The sequence below is a fragment of the Clytia hemisphaerica genome, unplaced genomic scaffold, assembly GCF_902728285.1.
Source record: "Clytia hemisphaerica strain Z4C2 unplaced genomic scaffold, Clytia hemisphaerica genome assembly, whole genome shotgun sequence".
Classification (NCBI taxonomy): Eukaryota; Metazoa; Cnidaria; class Hydrozoa; order Leptothecata; family Clytiidae; genus Clytia; species Clytia hemisphaerica.
The window spans coordinates 805,291-824,185 of record NW_027103473.1 but is presented as its reverse complement, the minus strand read 5'-3'; the positions used below and the strand labels follow the sequence as shown (position 1 = coordinate 824,185).

Sequence of the window (18,895 nt, the reverse complement as noted above, 5' to 3'; positions counted from 1 at the left end):
TATCTTTATCTCCAATTTTTTCTCTGTAAGCCACTAAAAGATACCCCTTTAGGACTCCGAGCTTGATTTTCTCTGAAACGCCATAGATTTGTAAATTGTAAAGTCGAAATTCACGCCCACTGGGTTCCGCACTCTATTATAGTAGGGGGAATTTTGTTCGATTTTTTGAAATCGCTCGATTGTTTTGTTAGAAGCACTTGTTATACATTTTTGGAAAGCTAAGGGGTAGGGGAATCGAAATTACGATGTTTCCAATTTTTTTTCGGACACTTTGGTGTGCTTTTCGGACAAATATGACGGTCTCAGGCAAAAATCATAGGGTTAAAAATTAATGACAATTTTAGCTTGAGGAAACGGAGACCTGTTGTATATTTTTGGAAAGCTCTCAAAAAATTAAGATTAGAGATATATTGCAAGTATAGGTGATTTCAGTACCTAACTCCAGATATTAACCCTTAAAAACCGTGTTTTTCAGCCAGAAACAGCTGTTTTGTCCAGTTTTTGCGCTTTTTGAAGCTATAATAAGTGCTTTGACCAAAACAATCGAGCGATTTTACAAAATGCCCTCTACTATTAGTATCGATCTTTAGTTTCTTTTCAAATAATATTAAAATCTTCAGGTAGATAAAGATAGTATTGTAAGATATAAACTTTACCAGTTTTGGTCAAAATAAAGTATTATACCATACCTTTCTCTCGTAATACAAATATTCGTTTGACTTAACGTATTCCCAAGCAGAGTTTTGATAGAGAACAACATCAAAAAAACGACATTTTTGCTCTGGAGGACTGTAAGAAAACATGGAGCATCGATTAGCAAAGCGGCTGATGCAACGCCAGGCGCATTGAGCAATTGTGTACCCAGGCTTTTGATCGATATAGGTTCTAAAATGAAGGATTGGTAATTTTAATAATTTAACATTGTATTTAATCTCACTTAAATATAATCACTTATTGTGTAAAGGGAATTTCAAGAATGTAATTGAAATGAAAAAATTGAATTGAACTTGCATGTAAGTAACGATAGAAAATAAAATAAATTAGCTATAAAGCAAGCCAGGATATTACCATCCAATAGATACACGCATGGTTAGATGCGGGATCACATCCTGTATGCCATATAATTGAAATATTAAAAGTTAGGCTTACAAACTCTCGCGAGCAGAAACCTTCGCGAGGGCGAAAAATAGCGATATTTGCGATATTTACTTTCGCTAATTTGGGGAAAAAATGTTTTTCGCATGCATAACCTTTCGCGAATCATTGGATAAAAGTGAGAATTTTCGAATAAAAATTGCAAAAAGATTCCTTAAATCTGCTAAAAGGTTGTTCTTCGACTTTAAAAAGGCATTAAAGGATAATAATATGCCGAAAATTTGACATTCATTACGATTTCTTAGTTTTGTAGATTTCCAATTTTTTTGAGACTTTTTCGCGAGTATAAACTTTCGCGAATTGCCATGTTAAGAATTTTCAAAGATATTTACCTTTGCGAAGAAGGCCAAAGTTTCTGCTCGCGAAAGTTTGTACGCCTAAAGTATTTAATTAAAAGAAGTAAATGTTTGTAGCTGGAAGAACCTTTTATCGACTTACTTTTGCTTGAAGTATCCGTTTTTCATTACTTGTTGAAACCTTCCATATTCCACTGTTACAACCCCATTGGGTCCATTGTAAGTTTGTACACGTTCACCATTTGTTTGAACATAACACAACGTTAAAATCAACATCAAATTAAAGAAAGACATCCTTGGCTATTAATAAATTTACTTTGTTTGGTGTTTTGAAATTTGAAAATGGAATCTTTAAAAAGTTTGCATTTGGTGTTTACTTTCAAATAACAGCCAAACTCTCACATTGACATTTTGACCTAAAAATATAATATAATTTTCTGAAACAAAATTTTTATTTTGTTGAATGAATGGACAATAAGCCCTTGATTTTAAATGTTTTTTAGTTGACCGTTTTTGAATCTATAAATTTTATTTACATTACATTACTTTGGTTACATTATTTACCCTTAACTATGTAACCATATTTGTAATTTTCCTTCAGCATTCAATAAAACAATTGTGAATAATTTAGTCCAACCTTTTTCGATTCGTCACATAATGAATATTGATGATAAAATTATTTTTAGGTCCAAATTCACAATTGCATCATAGTACCGGGTGTTTCAGAAAAAGTATACAAGTTTGAAGTTAGTTTGTGAAAAAACTAAAAAAGTTATAAATCCTAAAGTTTTCGCCATTCGAAGGAGGAAAGACTAACTTGATTTTTGAGCCCTCATACTTCAAATTTGCTTCAAAAGTTTTGAAGAAAATTTGAAAAAATTCAGGGGATCAAATTCAAGCACTGAAAAGAAGCTTTTTCTAATATATTTTTTTACACCTATAGAATCGTTGATATCGAAAAATTAATTCAAGCAAATAAAACTCTGCGAGCCTTATGTCTAGCACATAAAGTTTTCTGAGACTCTGATATGGGACTTCGTACCAGAGTGTATCTCACGTCTATCGCTTCACAGTACGCTCTGTGCGAATCGTCTGTTTGATAAAAAAATTCCCGTACGGAGACCACTACGATATGAAGTATGATTTATAAATAGCAACACTCCCATCGCCTCCCCTCTCTCATCAACACTCCATCGCAGCGGTCGGTTTGAAAAATCTTAAATGAGAAAAGACAATGACGACAGACCCTCTACGGAAGTGAATTTTGAAATTAGCCGTAGAGGTCTGTGTACAGACAAATAATATGGGCTAAATTCATATAATGCACACATGACAAAATACCTAGAATGATGTATTTTTAAAAAGCAGAAGAGAATATTTTTTCTTTTTTAAAAGGGAGTAACTTTTTCCGATGAACTGTAAATTCAAAAAGTTAGCCCCTTATTCTTGCACGAACGTTCATTCGTCGAAATTGGAAATCGAAGTCGAAATTTAAAAAATGTCTTACTCGCCAAAATAAATTTTCCCAAAATTTATTTTATTTTACAGTTTTTCGAAAGAAAACAAAATCAGGTGCAATGATAGTTTCCTGTTATCTTAAACTGTTTTGTAATTTAATTTTCAGTACGATTTATCTGCTCATCAGTTCTCACCGGACGGGCGAGTTTTCCAAGTCGAATACGCTGATAAAGCTGTCAGTAATAGCAGGTAAGCAAGATAGCATTATGAAATTTAGCATGTGTCTTATCGTAATGAGCTTTTCCAGAAATAGTCCGTGCCCCCCTATTGAGGATATCGGATATCCAGGGGGTTAACAATTTTTGTTCAAAAATGGATATCCAGGGGGTTAAATATCTACAAGGGAGCGGATATCCAGCAGGTAAAGTGTCTTTTCAAGTAAAAAATACGATATCCAGGGGTAAGCATCTTTATAAGAGAGGGTATCATCCAGGGGGTTGAGCATATTTTTAAGAGTGGATATCCAGGGGGTTCGATACTTCGAAAAATCAATTTCCTCAACAGTCACATTTTTTTATGGAAAAGCCCAATTTTTTCTAATATTTACTTGACTACTCATTACTTACTACTATCAAAGTCCGATAACCAAAGATTTCGAGGCTAAAAATCTTATACCACCGTTTTTTCAGCGCTCAATTTATGATAATTTCTTGCCTCAATTTATAATTTTTAGTACTGCCGTTGGGATACGTTGTAAAGATGGTGTCATTTTTGGTGTGGAAAAACTTGTGACGTCAAAATTGTACGAGCCTGGAACTGGCAAACGAATTTTCACCATTGATAGACATGTGGGAATGGTATGAAAATAAATTTAATATTTTTAATTGAGGTTTGAGTTGAGTTTGTAAATCTAGTAAGAAGTAACTTTCACCATAATTTGAACATTTTGCTGGCTACAGATAATTTGTTATCTCTTGAACCAGGGGGGGGGGTCAGTACTAAAATGTAAGACATACATGAGTACTAAAAGGATTTCCGCTAATTTTTGACATACCCCCACCTATTTTTCGAAAATGTTATTTTAGTACACATGTACTAAAATTATTTTGAGCAATTTAACATAGATACCACCCATTTTTTGCCCTTTTACGGGTTTAAATTTACCAAAATGGGGTCATTGTTGCAAACCTAGTCGAATCTAGCGCATCAATCTGCAAAATAATATGATTTTATTACTAAACTGTGCCAAACTGTACATAAAAATACTTTTAAAAAATATTTAAAAAATTGGAAAAATTCTGAAAGATTTCTGAAGAATTTTTTCGAAAATTCCTGAAAAAAAAAATCAAATTTTTTCCAAAATTGTTAAAAAAATGCTCCATTTTGGCTGATTTTAGAACAAAACAGGGGGGGGTCAAGCCTCAGGGTACTAAAGCATAGCCGGTGGGGTGGGTGTTTTTCCAAAAAAAATTTGATAAGTACCCGGGTACTTTTTGGGTGGGTGGGGAGCCAAGTTTGTTTAATCAAACAAGTACCCGGGTACTAATTGGGTGGGTCTTATGTGAATTTTCTTTGTAAAATAAGTACCTTGACTCAATTTTGGTGAGTACTGGTGAGTAGTTTTATTTTGTTTTCAAGATAATTTAAGGGCTTTGAGACTTAAGTATTGTTAAAAACCTGTGACATTTTTATTCCATCATTGGATGGTTAAAAATAAGTTACTTCTAGCATAAAATTTGACACGAAGAACCAGGAAGAACAGATAAAAACATGATTCTGCCATATAAAAATATTATCGATGAAAAGAAAGTTTTAAATTGTTTTATATTGTTGATGTAATATCAAAACATAAAAAGACCTGCCAAGAAAAAGAAATTTAGGGAAAAGTTTTGAAGTGAAAGTGAAAGCCAAGGTCCTGTTTTGTTTGTTTTGATCGAGCTCCATCTGAGTGTTTCCCTTTCCTTCTATTCTATTATGTTTTCACGTGAAATAGTGATGTAATGGACTCCTTCTGAGTGTTTATTTTCACTGATATATTTTCTCTCTCTCTCTTACATTTTTTCTTTTCTACTACAAAAACATTTGAAAAGTTTCCTAGACGTTCGAATCTTTTATCAGAAGCTTGTGAATCAGAAGCCCATAAGAAAGCAAAGCTCCTGAAGAGGCTTTTCCTGCGTTTTACTTGGGGTCGGTAGTAAAATCTCAGACATAATGACGTTTACTACGGTGGTGGTGTGAAAAAAAATTTTACTACCCAGGGTAGTTAAATACTAAAATGGGTGGTATCTATGTGTTAAATGTTGAAAAAATTTTACTACCTGGGTAGTTAAAACTGGTAAAATTAGCAAAGTTTAGCTATTTTTGTAATTCTTTTAATTTTCTGGATGACTTTTCTGAAAAAATCTGAAAATTTTTATAATTTGAAAAAATTTTCTGTTGGAAAGTTGTTTGCTGCAAACAAAAAATTCTCGAAATTTTTTGTCAATATAAAAAGACTTTAATTCTAAGGGAAAAAACATTAATTTTTGCACTACGTGAAAAATGTGTCACAGAAATAATAATTTTTCAGCTTTTTTGCAAAATCAGTCCGAAAAGCAACCAAAAAATAGGTGGTCTCCATGACAAATTGTCCCAAAAGCTTTTACTACCAGGGTAGTAAAATACCTCTTCCAAGAGTCTGGGTGGTGGTATGTAAAAATTCGTAAAAATCCTTTTACTACTCGTATATGTCTGAGATTTTACTACCGACCCCCCCCCCTGATACTGTAACTGTACAACATTTTGATGAATACGTAAGTCCTCATTCATTATGATTGCCGAGTAGCTAGTTAAGAAAAAAGAAACAATGTATCACTTGAGAACAAGGTTGATCTCTCAATACATTATTACAGTATAGTTGTGGGTTTACTTCTTTATTCAGCTTTATTAAAAAACCTGTTTAGAAACTTTGTCTTTTTAGCCATTTTCGTATTATATTATTTTGTTTCTATTTACCACAATAGGTTGCTTGATTGCATGCTTTGACCTGATAATAACTTCTCTAAGACATTCTGGGTGGGCACTCACAACAAAGCTCAATTAAGTATAACAAATGGAGTTTAGATTAAAAGTGTTACAGATTCTCGTTTTTAAAGTGAATTTTACTTGGGTCTATTGCAACTGGTTATATTTAGTTTATATTAGTTTCTTATTTTATGTTTAGTTTTGCTAATTTACTCTGGTTTATACTTTTTATATTTCCAGATATTTCCGAAACTAGATCTGTTAAAACTGTTCTAAGATTTTGTAAGATTGTGAAAAAGTGCTTTTACATTGTTTTCATCTGTTTTCATGTTTAAAAAATAAGGCAATCAATATACCCGAATGTATTACTGTAAATTACGCCTGGCTTATTAGTTGGGCTAATAGTAAAGGAAAATTAAAATTAACAGTTATAAGGGTGGGTTTAAATTTGATGAGTGTAGAATTGAGAAAGATTAATAAGCAATAAATTTATTTTTTGTAGGTATAGGGTCTAAGAAGGAAAAGTCCTTAAGTACCCGGGTACTTTTTGGGTTGGTATGGGGTCTAGAAGAGAAAAGTCCTTAAGTACCCGGGTACTTTTTGGGTGGGTATAGGGTCTAAAAGGGAAAAGTCATTAAGTACCCGGGTACTTATTTGGGTGGGTGGTATGAGTCAAAATTTTTTTTAGATAAGTACCCTCTCTAGGCTATGCTTTAGTACCCTGAGGCTTGACCCCCCCTGAACAAAATACTAAGATTTTTCAAAAATTTCTTTAAGGGACCACCCTTTTTGGTATTTTAGTACACATGGTACTAAAATCATTTTTGAGCTTTTTTGCATACCACCACGTCACTAAATGTCATGATGTCTGAGATTTTAGTACCGACCCCCCCCCCCCTGCTTGAACATGTGTCAATTTTATGTGCCGACATGAACATTTTTACTTCTAAAATTTTGAGGCCATTTTATTGTAGAGAACCTAATGCAAACGTGATTGAAATTTTCTAAATAAATTGCTTCTATTAGTTATATTGCGATAGCTTGTATCTGCAAACCATATTTATCATGTGTGTTTTTTATTCTTCAGGCTGTTGCTGGTCTAATATCTGATGCCAGACAGGTACGCCTTTTTTATGGGAGTTTTCTTTGTTCATTATGTACAGCCACAAATTAGTTGTCCGAGATATTTTGTAAACATCAGCTTTAAAGGAATATACATAGACATAAACATAAATAGTTTACTAATAACTTCTTGCTTGTGAACTTAACATGAATTAAAATCATAAAAAGATGCTTTGTTTTTCTCAATAGCTTGTGTCGGTTGCACGTGACGAAGCAGCTCACTATCGGTCAGTTTACGGAGGTCCCATACCACTCAAGGTACAGTTAAACTTGTCCCTAGTCTTCACCTCTATTGTATTCGATAACATCGTCGCAAATTTTCAAAAGCACTGTACACGACAAGAAAGTAGCGAATTTATTGTATTTGCACTTTCGAGGACGTTGGAGTGACTGAAGTGATTTGGAAAACCCCGAAGTTCTGACCTGCAAAATTGAGGACGGTGAAAGTGACGATTTGTCGTCGTCCTCAGGTGATCAGGATCTAGACAAACCAGAAGCCAAGCGTCTTCGTCTCTGAAACTCACACGCTAGTTACTAATTGATTTTAGTTAAATCGAGAAATGAGCACAAAAAGCTTTTTCTTACAGTAAAAAATTTGAGTTGAAGTGTTGACAGAACCTCAACCTTTCCACCTTCAATGATTTACCCGCGAAAAGCGACATACCTAGATTCTGTTCCTAAAAAAGTCTTACATTTTGTTGTTTTAGTACCTTGTCGACAAAATCTCTGGTTACATCCACGCCTACACGTTATACAGTGCACTCAGACCCTTTGGCTGCAGGTAAAATTATCTTCAACTCTAAAGCATTGTGAAACGCACAAAACTTGCTGCAAATGATCCACGTTCTCAGTCAACTATATTTTAATCCAATAAATTGGGGTTTAGTTTAGCATTTTTTTGATAGGCTGGCGAACGTAAAATTAGCGCCGGCAAACTTTAGATTCTAGGCCGGTGAATTCTTAGCAAGCCAAGTACATTGTTTTGTATAAATATGTACTTGATGCAGCGAACCGAGTTTTTCAGATCGGCGAATTGTACTTTTTTCGTGCTCTTGGCGCGCGAAATTCGCCGTTCGCCGGGCCAAATTAAGATCCTTGAATACAGAAATTCTCTTCTCCATATCTTACTCAAGTAAGGCTCTTTGACAACATTTTTTAAGACTGGGCTTCAAGTTCAGCTTCAAATCCATTATATTTCCTTTCAGTTCTTTACTATTGTACGGATATACCAGACCCCATTACTCGAACAGTTCGAGAATCGAACTACTCGAACTTACTCGAACAAGTAAAGTTCGAGTAATTACTTTACTTGAACTTTTGGAAATTTTTAAAAGTTTGTGAGGAGTTCGAGTAGCTAGATTAGTTCGAAAAGTTCGATTGAAGAAAAGTTCGAGTAATAGGGTCTGGGGGTCTGGGGGTCTGGGATATATCTGACAGGCGAGATTGCTCGAAGTCATTGCACTGACGTGAGAAAGTGTTATTGGTGTCCGTTGAAAATTTGACCGAATTAAAATATTAACCCATTCTCCTCATTGTGCTTGTCTTTATAGCTACATGCTCTTTTTGTTTATTTCAGTGTTTTTCTTGGATCGTACGAAAAATTAGATGGTCCAGAATTATACATGATCGAACCCTCAGGTGTTTCTTATGTAAGTATTCATGCTGATATCCAAAACAGTCAATAATTACCAGAATGAATTCTCCTCCAATTGAATTTCAAGGAGGATCTTCCTTGCAGGGAGTATCCGATTCCGAAATCATTCCGACCGATTTTTCACCGGATTCTAATGCTCCAGGCTAAAAAAAGTCCAATTTTCCGGCACCGACAGTGGACTAAAATCTCTACCAAAGTTGCTTCGAATTCCGCCAAACCGTTTGAAGATAGGACCGAAAAGTTGCCAATCGTTGAAACAAAAACTTTAAAAATGTAAAATTCATGCTATGGAAAGTTCGAGTAATGGAGAGTTTTTTGAGTCTATCAAATCACTTACTGAAATTTTTATCGGTTGTAAAAACGAAAATCCGTCCAGATTAATAAATTCTCATCCTAATACCACCAAACCTTGAAAGTAGAAATATTTTTTAGAAGGTCAGTCGAGATTCGACAAAAAAGCTGGTTGCAACAGAGTAGAAGATATGGAAAATGGATATATGGAAATTTCACTCACGCTATTTTAATTTTCAATTTTCAATACACGGCTAAATCATTCTTTCATTTCCAGGGATACTACGGGTGTGCTTCTGGAAAAGCAAGACAAAACGCCAAAACTGAAATCGAAAAATTACAGGTGCACTTCTTACATTTCAATTCTTTATTGCAAATTTCTTCATTTGACTTAATCCAATAGTCATTATAAAAAACCCCGGTCTGGCAATGTATTGTTTTAGCTTTTTGTTCAATTTTCTTTTGTTACAAACAAAAGACAAGTTGCAATTTGCATACTTTTTTATCACGTTACCAAAATCTCCTCTTGGGATTGGTCTATTTTCTAATCACATGGTCAAAAAGTTTGCAAAACAAATCGATTTTGGTACGTAAGCTCTATCTTTTAACAATAAAAAGAGACAAAAGCCTTCCAGACCAGTGTTTTTATAATGACTATGCTTAATCAATTGAGCACACGGTTTTTTTATTTGGTCCGTGATTTCGACTGAGGCTTGACCATCCTAAATACTCTTAACTGCTTCTTTTGTTGACTTATTTCATGGGCTTATCATGAGTATTTTCTCAACCTTTTTTTTTTTTGGATTTCGGCCAAAACTGAGGCTCGATTTATGATAACGATAGGAGAATATCTGTGTCACATGTTCTGTTGAGTTTCTTTATACCAAATATAATTTGTTTATCCATTTAGCTTGAGAATTTGACGTGTAAAGAAGCTGTTAAAGAAGTAGCCAAGATGTAAGTTGTACAACAATTTCTACTAAGTTACTTTGAGATTTTAGAAAAAGATCTTCAAAATTATCTTGCCTCATTACCAGCTAATAGTCCCACGTCCCCCTCCTAGTCGGTTTTCATCGACGGAGCTCATACCATTGCCCGTTAATAGGTTTCAATTTTAATTTCTTCAGAATTTACGTTGTTCACGACGAAGTTAAAGACAAAGCATTCGAATTGGAACTCAGTTGGGTTGGCGCAGGTAAAATATTGAATTTCATTAAAAATGTTGTTTCCAATCCCAACAGAAATGACCAAATCTTCTGTAAGTTTTCTTCTATTTTAAAACTATTTTAGTTGAACAGTGAAAACACTTGATAAAGGCAAACAAAGTCGAAACGTCTTGTAACACAACTGTGTTTTTAATGTTCAACTATGATAATTACAAAATAGAGGAAAACTTACAGAAGATTTGGAACAAATCTTAGAATTCCTGGTTTTAATAGTAAAACCGTCCTGGGAATCAAAAATGTCTGAATTCTTCTGGAACCGATCGTCCGTGTTGATGTCTTCTCCTTTGTTCTTTTGACATTTTTCATCGAGGAGGCCGGGTCACAGAATCGGACATTCTTTTTGCATTGATTTCGCAGTTTTATCGCCTTTGTTTTCTTTTTCACAGAATCGAACGGAAAACATCAGATGGTACCTAAAGACATTGCGTCTGAAGCAGAAGAATTAGCTAAGGTAACTTTCTTCGATTTCTCCATTGTTCCTGATCGCAATCATGTCAAATGTATCTGTCTGTCATAAATCCGTAGGCGAAAACTCCAATTCTATTCTATTTAAATTCTTTTGCCTGGATCGTGAAGGATTCCAAAACTTCTTGCGACCCAAATAAAAAAAAATAAAAAAGATTTTTATCGCCGATAAAAACGCTCCGTATGTTACCGTTGCAATCTTTGAGATCTCTCACTTTTTTTCTTGTTTTCCCGTGATTTTAAGGTTTTGTGTCCATTCTTATCTTCTTTGATAATTTCACTTTAAAGGACTTAAAATGGATTGGAACCAGAGTCACAGATTCATTACTTTCCTTTATTTTTACCTTCTGAGCTTTTAGCTATTACCTTAAGAGAAGTAATTTGGCGAATTTGACAAACTGCCTAAAAAATTGCTCAAATTAGCCAAATATTCTTCCCGCCAAAATTAAACTTGTGGGTCATTCATCAAAACGAATTCTCGCCAAATTTAGAAATTTTCCTGGCTCGCTAAATATTCTTCTCTTATTAAAGAATTCAAAAAAGAAAGTGTGACACTTCAGTATGTCTCTAAAGCATTATGATCTTATTGCCATGACAATATGATTCGTCAGTAACATTTATATAATAAATATATTTTCTTACTTATTTATTACTTTACAGAAAGCGATGGAGGAAGACTCAGATTCTGACGATGACCTTTAGATTCCTTGTTTATCAACTCATTACACCAAAAGGCCCTACTGTTTCATCATACATCCAGATCTATAGTGTTCTGAATTTACAGTTATATAATTTTCTTTATCTTCTTAAGAACTTTCCAATCACATTTCTTGTCAACTTATAATGAAAGTTATACTAGTTATATTACCCTTAAAATAACGATGGTTCACACGCCTATCCAGGTCTGTAGATTATGGAACATTTTGGTGTCATGTTTTGTAAAACACATTTCTTACTGTTAACAGGTTAACTAGAACAGTATTTAGTGGTCAGGCAGCTGAGGTCACATAAAAAAGTGCAGTAGCTACAAAGTTTGCGAGCAAACTTTAAACAGTTGTTTTCAATAGATATGACCTTTCTGAACACAAAATCATCAACCGGACAGTTTGAAAATATTTACCGGACGCGTCCGAAAATATTTTCGTATTTGATGACGTCACAAGCAAAATGAAAAATTTTATGAAAAAAAGCATAGACATTATATACCAATCGACGCGTTTTTTTTAGGTTGAGAAATCATATATATCCACTTAAAAGTCTTCTATATCGATTTTTGAGAGCTTTCGAATGCCGATCTTAGATTTCAATTTTGATAAGATTGAATTTTTGATTTTTTTTTCGTCTCGAACAGGTAAAATTGACGTTACGGACATAAAGGAAAAGCGTTCTAACTTTTTATAGCATAATTTTTAGATATGGTTACTGACCATTTTCTTAATCTACGTTAAAAAACGCTTCGATCGGTATATAATATGTCTATGTTGGTTCTTAAAATTTTTTCAGTTAGCCTATGGGCACGCATGACGTCATCAGGTCCTAAAATATTACCGGACACGTCCGGTAATTAATTTCAACAACTCCGGTTGATGGTTTCTAGATATTTAGGTTGTATATTTTCAATTAAAAGTGGTTTGGGATTGTTCGCACCCCGTCCAATTCTTTTGTGACCTCAGCTGCCTGTCTATAGGTGAAACTTTTGTTTTTGAAATTTTATTTATAAAACTGATTTATGAACTTTTTACTTGAAATATATAAAATCGTTCAAAGATATCAACTAGAATTAAATTTCAATCCTTTATTCTTTTTTTTTTACAATAAGCGTGACTAAACACTTTTATTACCCTTCTCTCAGTCTATTTTTCGTATTTTGAAGTGTGAAATTAGCCAAAAACAGCCGAAATCGGAAAATACTTTGTTCATAGGTTCAAGGTAATGCTTAGCATATGGATCTAAAAGGGTTTTAACTTAGGTCATCATAACTCCTGAACACTTTAGTTTTGAGGAAAACATTCGCTTGTGTTTTGTAGGTAAGGAAAAGGGCAACATAGTTTCACCTAGCTTCACCTTCGAATGAAAAGCTATTCATCAAGTTGAAGATTTAACCGTAAAATTTTTTTAAAGGACGAGGAAAACGTTTTCGAAGAAGAAGAGGTAAATGAAACGATCAGCGAACATCATGACAGAAAATATTACGGAAACACTCGATTGTTAATTCTCCAGTTTTAAAAAATGCTCCTATTAATATTAAATTTTAAAGCCCAAAACTTATTTTTTTGACTCTCTTGGCTGGATCTCTTATTTATATTTCACATGGTTTATAATTTAAACATCCAGCTTTTTTTAAATCATCAATCTGATGTTCTTCATTTTCACCATTTTGTGAGTATCTTCAAATCAAAGTCTTTAATTGTTTTTAGTTCGTGAAGTTGTGGTTATCGAAGCTTTATATATTCTTCTATAAACTGTATGAATACCCATCGTGTTACTACTATTTATTCACTTGACAATAAAGATATACCTTTCTTCTTCTAATTTAATCTTCGGGACTTTACAAACTTTAAACTCAATGACCCACAGATGGAAGAAACGGGAAGGAAAACGATATTTTAAAATCAGACGGTGAGGGCGATGATATTAGCCCTATTTTTTGTCAGTATCCCGGGTTTTTAACCTTTACAAACCGGTGTGACGGTGTGATGTTATCAAATTTTTCAATTTTCGGGATACAGCAAAAACTTTGACGGGAAAACGATATTTGGAACCCTTACAACCCACAGATCTGTAAAGCCCGAAGGGCTAGATAAGCGACTTTTATCGAAAAGTGAAGCCTAGGTTTGGAAGGATTTCCTACCAAAGTCACGTGACTAAAATATGCAATTTCACCGGTTTGAGAGAAGTGAAATAGCGTTTGCCGCCTACTTTTTTTGATCTCGCGCTCCAAAAACAATTAAAATGCTAGATCCTATCCGCGGGCACGAAATTTAAAAAGTAAATTTTTTGCTTCACTTTTTTTTGCTGGAGAAAGCACCCTCGCGAGCCAGGGCCGATAAACGATTCTGCGACTTAAAGAGGCCAGTACCGTATAATTGGAGGAATCGTTTAGGGCCCTGGTACTTTAGAAGAGAAAATATCAAGAATCTTGATATTTTTCGACCTTTGGACTCTGGCAGCTTGAGTGTGGGCAATATGTTGCGAAGACAAGTACAGCCGAGCTGCGAGCACACTTACTAAAATAATTTATATCAAAATGCTGTAAATAGTTTTTCTCCGTATGACCATTTGGCTTCCGTTGATTTGTACATTTGGAAGGGAAATGCAAGTAGAAAATGACTGTGTTTGTTGTTTGGAATAGACCTTTTCGCCTTTGCGTCCGCCATATTGAATTGTATGCAAAAATTATGGTTGCCGAATTGCCGTGGTGAAATTCCCTTAGAAAGTATGCAAAACATATGCAAAAAGAAAGTATTAAATAAAAACTTACATGCATAATTGGCATTATATTAAAGTGTAATCTTGTAGAAGAAAGATTAAATTTGCTTCTCTTGAAAACTAAAAACAATTATATTCACTCATCTCTTAGAACAAGCACTTCAAAAGACCATAACATTAGACAGAATCTCAAACTGAAAAACCACCCGCGAAGGTAAAAAACAATCCTTATTCGGCTGACGGCAAATTATTCTCCTGGGAATAGAGCCGCCAAATGATCAAATCAAAGCATTGATAAAGTGTGACGTCATAATTACTGCTTTCAGTTTGCGTGTTTTGAAAGTTTGATGTGTGTACTCCGTCTTCGTGAAATTTCTTAATGGCATGAAAACAGAATATGCAATGTCTTTAAGAACAAATTCCTAAAAGGCTTTTGTTGTTCTGTAAATATTTCCTTTTGGATTAAGAAATTCCATCTTTTATTGTTCTAATGATTATAATATTTATTTATAATATGCTTTGTTGCCTTTTTAATCTTTGTGTAAACTTGCATATGTTTTGCATACATTCCAACTAAATCCAACCACGGCATTTTCGTTCCTGTATTTTTGCATACAATTCAATATGGCGGACGCAAAGGCGAAAAGGTCTATAGAGAATTGCTTTCCTCTGTCTTTTAATGGTTTTTTACTGGCTCAAAATAAATTAGTACCCTTGCAATAAGTCTCAACTTCCAATTACTGTTTTTTTAAATTTGGCTCTCTGATATGGATATTTTTTTGTGTTGAAGTTTTAGGGTTGGTGCAGAAAACTGCTGTGAACTGGTCTTAAACAGTTAAAGCTATAAATTAACTGGCTTTAAACACACTCAGCAAATCTAAAGAAATTTCAACCTTGAAATTATTGCTTTCTTTCTCACTTTTAGATTATTTGAAAAATAAACAAAACATTTTCAACAGCTCTAATGCTTTGCTGCTGACTCTGCTGATATGATGCTGCTCATCCAAAAAGTAGCCGATATAATTTTTATATCCAGCCTCAAGAACGTAAACTCCAATTGTCCACCCATATCATGTCACCACAGCTGGGAACGATGAACGACACTGACAGTAGCAGTAGGATGAATTCAATCAGATTTTTGTACAACAACATAATGTTTTTGTGTGTAAAAACATGAAAAGTATCATCATGTCCTCAACATCATCATTGCATCTTGCTTTTGTGACTAATTGGCTGATTGGAATAAGCATGAGCTATAAAAACTCTGAGAGATTGCACTATTTGTTAGCCCTGGTTTTCCAGGGTGCTAAATAACTAAATGCATTGCTCAGTCATCAGTGTCAGTTGAAGTTAATTTTAAACATTTGGCCACTGTTATGATGTTTAACTGGTTTAAATAATAAGAAAGAAAAGATTGATGGACACTTTATGGACTGTGTAACAATTAAGAGTGAAAATGCTTGATCTTTGTTACTTTCACTTCACTGAAAAACAATTATTTAACGAAAAGGGACAATTGAAGATAAAATGGTGAAATCAGCAAGAGGCAAAAATTGCGAAAAAATAAGAATTTGGGGAATACAATTACTTTAGAGAGAACTTATTTTGGCAAGGAGCTAAATAAAATAGGATTTTTTATAAATGTGGTTTTGAAGAGAAATGCAATTTTTAATTTTGGCAAAAACTAATTTGGGCAAATAGCACAGTATATAAAGTGGTTCTTTTATGCTAAAAATTAGTGTTTCAACAGGGGGGGGTCATGCAGTTATTATATAAACACTATGACAATTACTACCGTGGTGGTATATAAACCAAAATTTGGGAAAACAGTTACTCCACCAGTGGACTAACTGCAACATGGGTGGTGCCTAAGCCCAAAATTGTCGATTTTGGTAGGATATGGTGTACTAAGTGAGCAACTTTTTCAATTTTTCACCTAAAATTTTAGGTTTTTAAAAATTCCGGAAGCAAAAAAATTCAAAACATTTTTTTCAAAAGTAAAAAAAAAATCGAACGGTCGTTGATAAGACGTACCCAGTAAAATGGTATCAAAAATGAGGAATTCAGTGAAAAAATTGCCAAATTTGGCACTTTTGGGGGTGGTATACACCAATTTTGAGGGTAAAATCAGTTAGTACACTATGGAATAACTGCAAGGGTGGTGGTGTCTGTAGAAAATGTCCGAAATTGCAGTTACTCCACATAGTGTCAAGGAGTAACTGCAAGACCCCCCCCCTGGTTTCAAATAGAACTTTGGGGTTACTTAGGGGCCATCCACATAGTACGTACGCACTAAAATGTCAAAAATTTAGTATATATATACCCCTCCCCCTATAGGCAAGCAGATGCAAATAGCTATACCCCCTGGTGAGTACGTACTTTTTTCATTCACACCCCCCCCCCCTGGCTGAAAAAAAAATCAAATTCAAAAGGCTTGGGTTTTCCCCTTTTCCCATGAGAGAGAAACAGCTGATATTTTGTAAAGGTCGCTACCCACTCAGCATTTTATGGTCGTCGAACAAGGCGCACAGCTCGGGCGCTTCGGTCGCAGAACGCTTTTCCCATTCCACTGATCCGAAACAAAGGGGAGATATGCTGCACATTTTTTCTTTTTTCTATTGTTGATATCTTTTTGCACACGGTACAAGAGAGTTAAATGTCTCTTCTGATTGGCTATTTAAAAAAGAACAATAGGGAAGCCGCACAGCCAAGCGAAAAAAGTTGAAAAGTTTCAACTCTTGTTGCGCTCAAGGCGACCTTTGAAGGCTTGATTTATGTAATTTATGCAATAATTAAGCCGCGCGCCTTGTTCGACGACCATAAAATGCTGAGTTGGTAGCGACCTTAAGGAACAAGCGAATAATAATTCTCTTTTTATTCTCTTTCAATCAATTTTACAAGCAAAAAAAGGGCTGTGAATTTTTTTTCTGCGTACTTACTTTTTCTTTCGACCCCTCCCCTTCCCCTCTGTACGCAAGCATATGCTTTTGAGAAGACACCCCCTCTCCCCCTTAGTGCGTACGTACTATGTGGACGGCCCCTTAGGAAAATCACTGGAAATTTTAATTCTGGCAAGAACTTATTAGGGGCCCTTATTATGGTGAGGCAGGGTGAGGAAGCAATTCTTTCAATTTTGGCGATAACTAATTTTTGGTGATTTTGTTTTTCTGTACTATATCATCATTCATTAAGAATTTATTTATTTATTTAGAACACATTGAATTATGTAAAATACCCATTCGAAATTTATGATGAAATTTTAATGCTAGCTATGAATCATTGTATAGAGTTTGGAATTAAATTAAATTAATAAGAGTTTTCTAGTAAAAAATGATTTGATATTCTTGTGTGAATCTTTATACGTGCCATTTTAAAGATTTTTTCTTTTGAATCTTTAAACGATTTTCAACTCAGGGTTTTGATAATAAAAACATGGTGTAATAAGTTTTTTAGAAATTTGGTAGATGATCAAAAGAAATCTGCAGGAATACATTTTACATGAAACTTTAATAAACTTGGAACATTTCGTTTTATTCAATTAACAAAAAAAGTTAGAAATATTTACTGGTCCTATGGAAAATGTTCATGGGAAAGGCTTGAAAATAATATAGATTTGTTGAATTCAATATTAAAAGAGGTCGATTGTTAGGACTACCTTAAAGGAAAAATTATGACGGAAATAAAATTTTTGCGGATTTACCAGGAATCTGCCAAATTAAGTTTCCACCAAAGTTTCTTTTTTCTACCATACGTCAAATTAAATTCCCTCCAAATTTAATTTATCTCATGTATTCTCCAAATTTGTGCTATTTCAGACCTTAAAACAGGTTTTTTTGCTTATTTGGTAAAACATTTTTGGCCAAAAATTTCCTTCAACCGCCAAATAAATAAATTCTCGCCTAATTTCTTTTTTCTAGCAATCCGCCAAATTAAATTCCTCTGAAAAAACTTTTTCAACCACCCGCCAAATTAAATTCCTGCCAAAATTTCTTCCCTCAAGGTTTTATTATCAATTAATTTTGTCAAGTCTCGAGAACAGTGAAGGTAAAGTACAAATTCCCAATTTTATTTTTGCCTTTAATGTTCCTAATTTTTGATTGAAAAAAGTTCCAAAAATTAAATCTTGTTTTATCAGTCCTTTCAGCTTCAAAGTATCAGATGCTTTAAAATGAAACAGCTTTGCTCCAAAGAAAATGTGACATTTACAAAAAAAAAGCAGAGATATGTATTCAATTTTTTGTAGTAATTTTCTCAATCATTTTGTATCAAAATAACAGAACTTGAACTTTGAACTGAAAAGACATATATAATCTTAAAGTTCTATTCTGGAATTTTGACCAAAATGTAGTTGATTGCTATCTTTTGAAACAATGTCCAGAAATATTCATCTATAAAATAATAAAATTTGACACTTAATACAGCTTATGAAAAAAAGTACTCCTCAAAATAGGTTAAAAACTGAAGACTCTATGGAAAACTTTCCAAAAATTTTGTTATGTAGCAAATCAGAACATGATGACGACAGTGAAACATAATCTTTAGGTCAGAATAAATTCAACTGAAATCCAAAAAAGTCTAAATGTCATTAATTGATAATCTAGATGACAGATTTGTTATATGTTTGCATAAATTTTATCCCGATAAAAAAAATACTTCCAGCTTCAACATTTTTTGTCAAATTTAGTCCAATATACACACTGTATTATACCATACTAATTTGTATACTTTTTGACATTTACGGTCAATATAAATAAATTTTCAGTCTGGTAATAGAATATGTTTAAAGAATTGTTTCA

General features: G+C 33.8%; 1 protein-coding gene across 1 annotated transcript; it reads left to right on the top strand.

Moving 5' to 3' along the window:
* Positions 1-3,063: 3,063 nt before the first annotated feature.
* LOC136798529 (proteasome subunit alpha type-3-like) lies at positions 3,064-12,438 on the top strand (the record flags this gene model as incomplete). The annotated part of the gene is made up of 11 exons (XM_067055159.1): positions 3,064-3,158; positions 3,643-3,766; positions 7,000-7,032; positions 7,224-7,292; positions 7,742-7,815; positions 8,611-8,683; positions 9,257-9,322; positions 9,890-9,936; positions 10,107-10,174; positions 10,592-10,656; positions 11,331-12,438. Coding segments are annotated over 11 exons (756 nt in total), but the record flags the coding sequence as incomplete, so codon positions are not given.
* Positions 12,439-18,895: the final 6,457 nt, after the last annotated feature.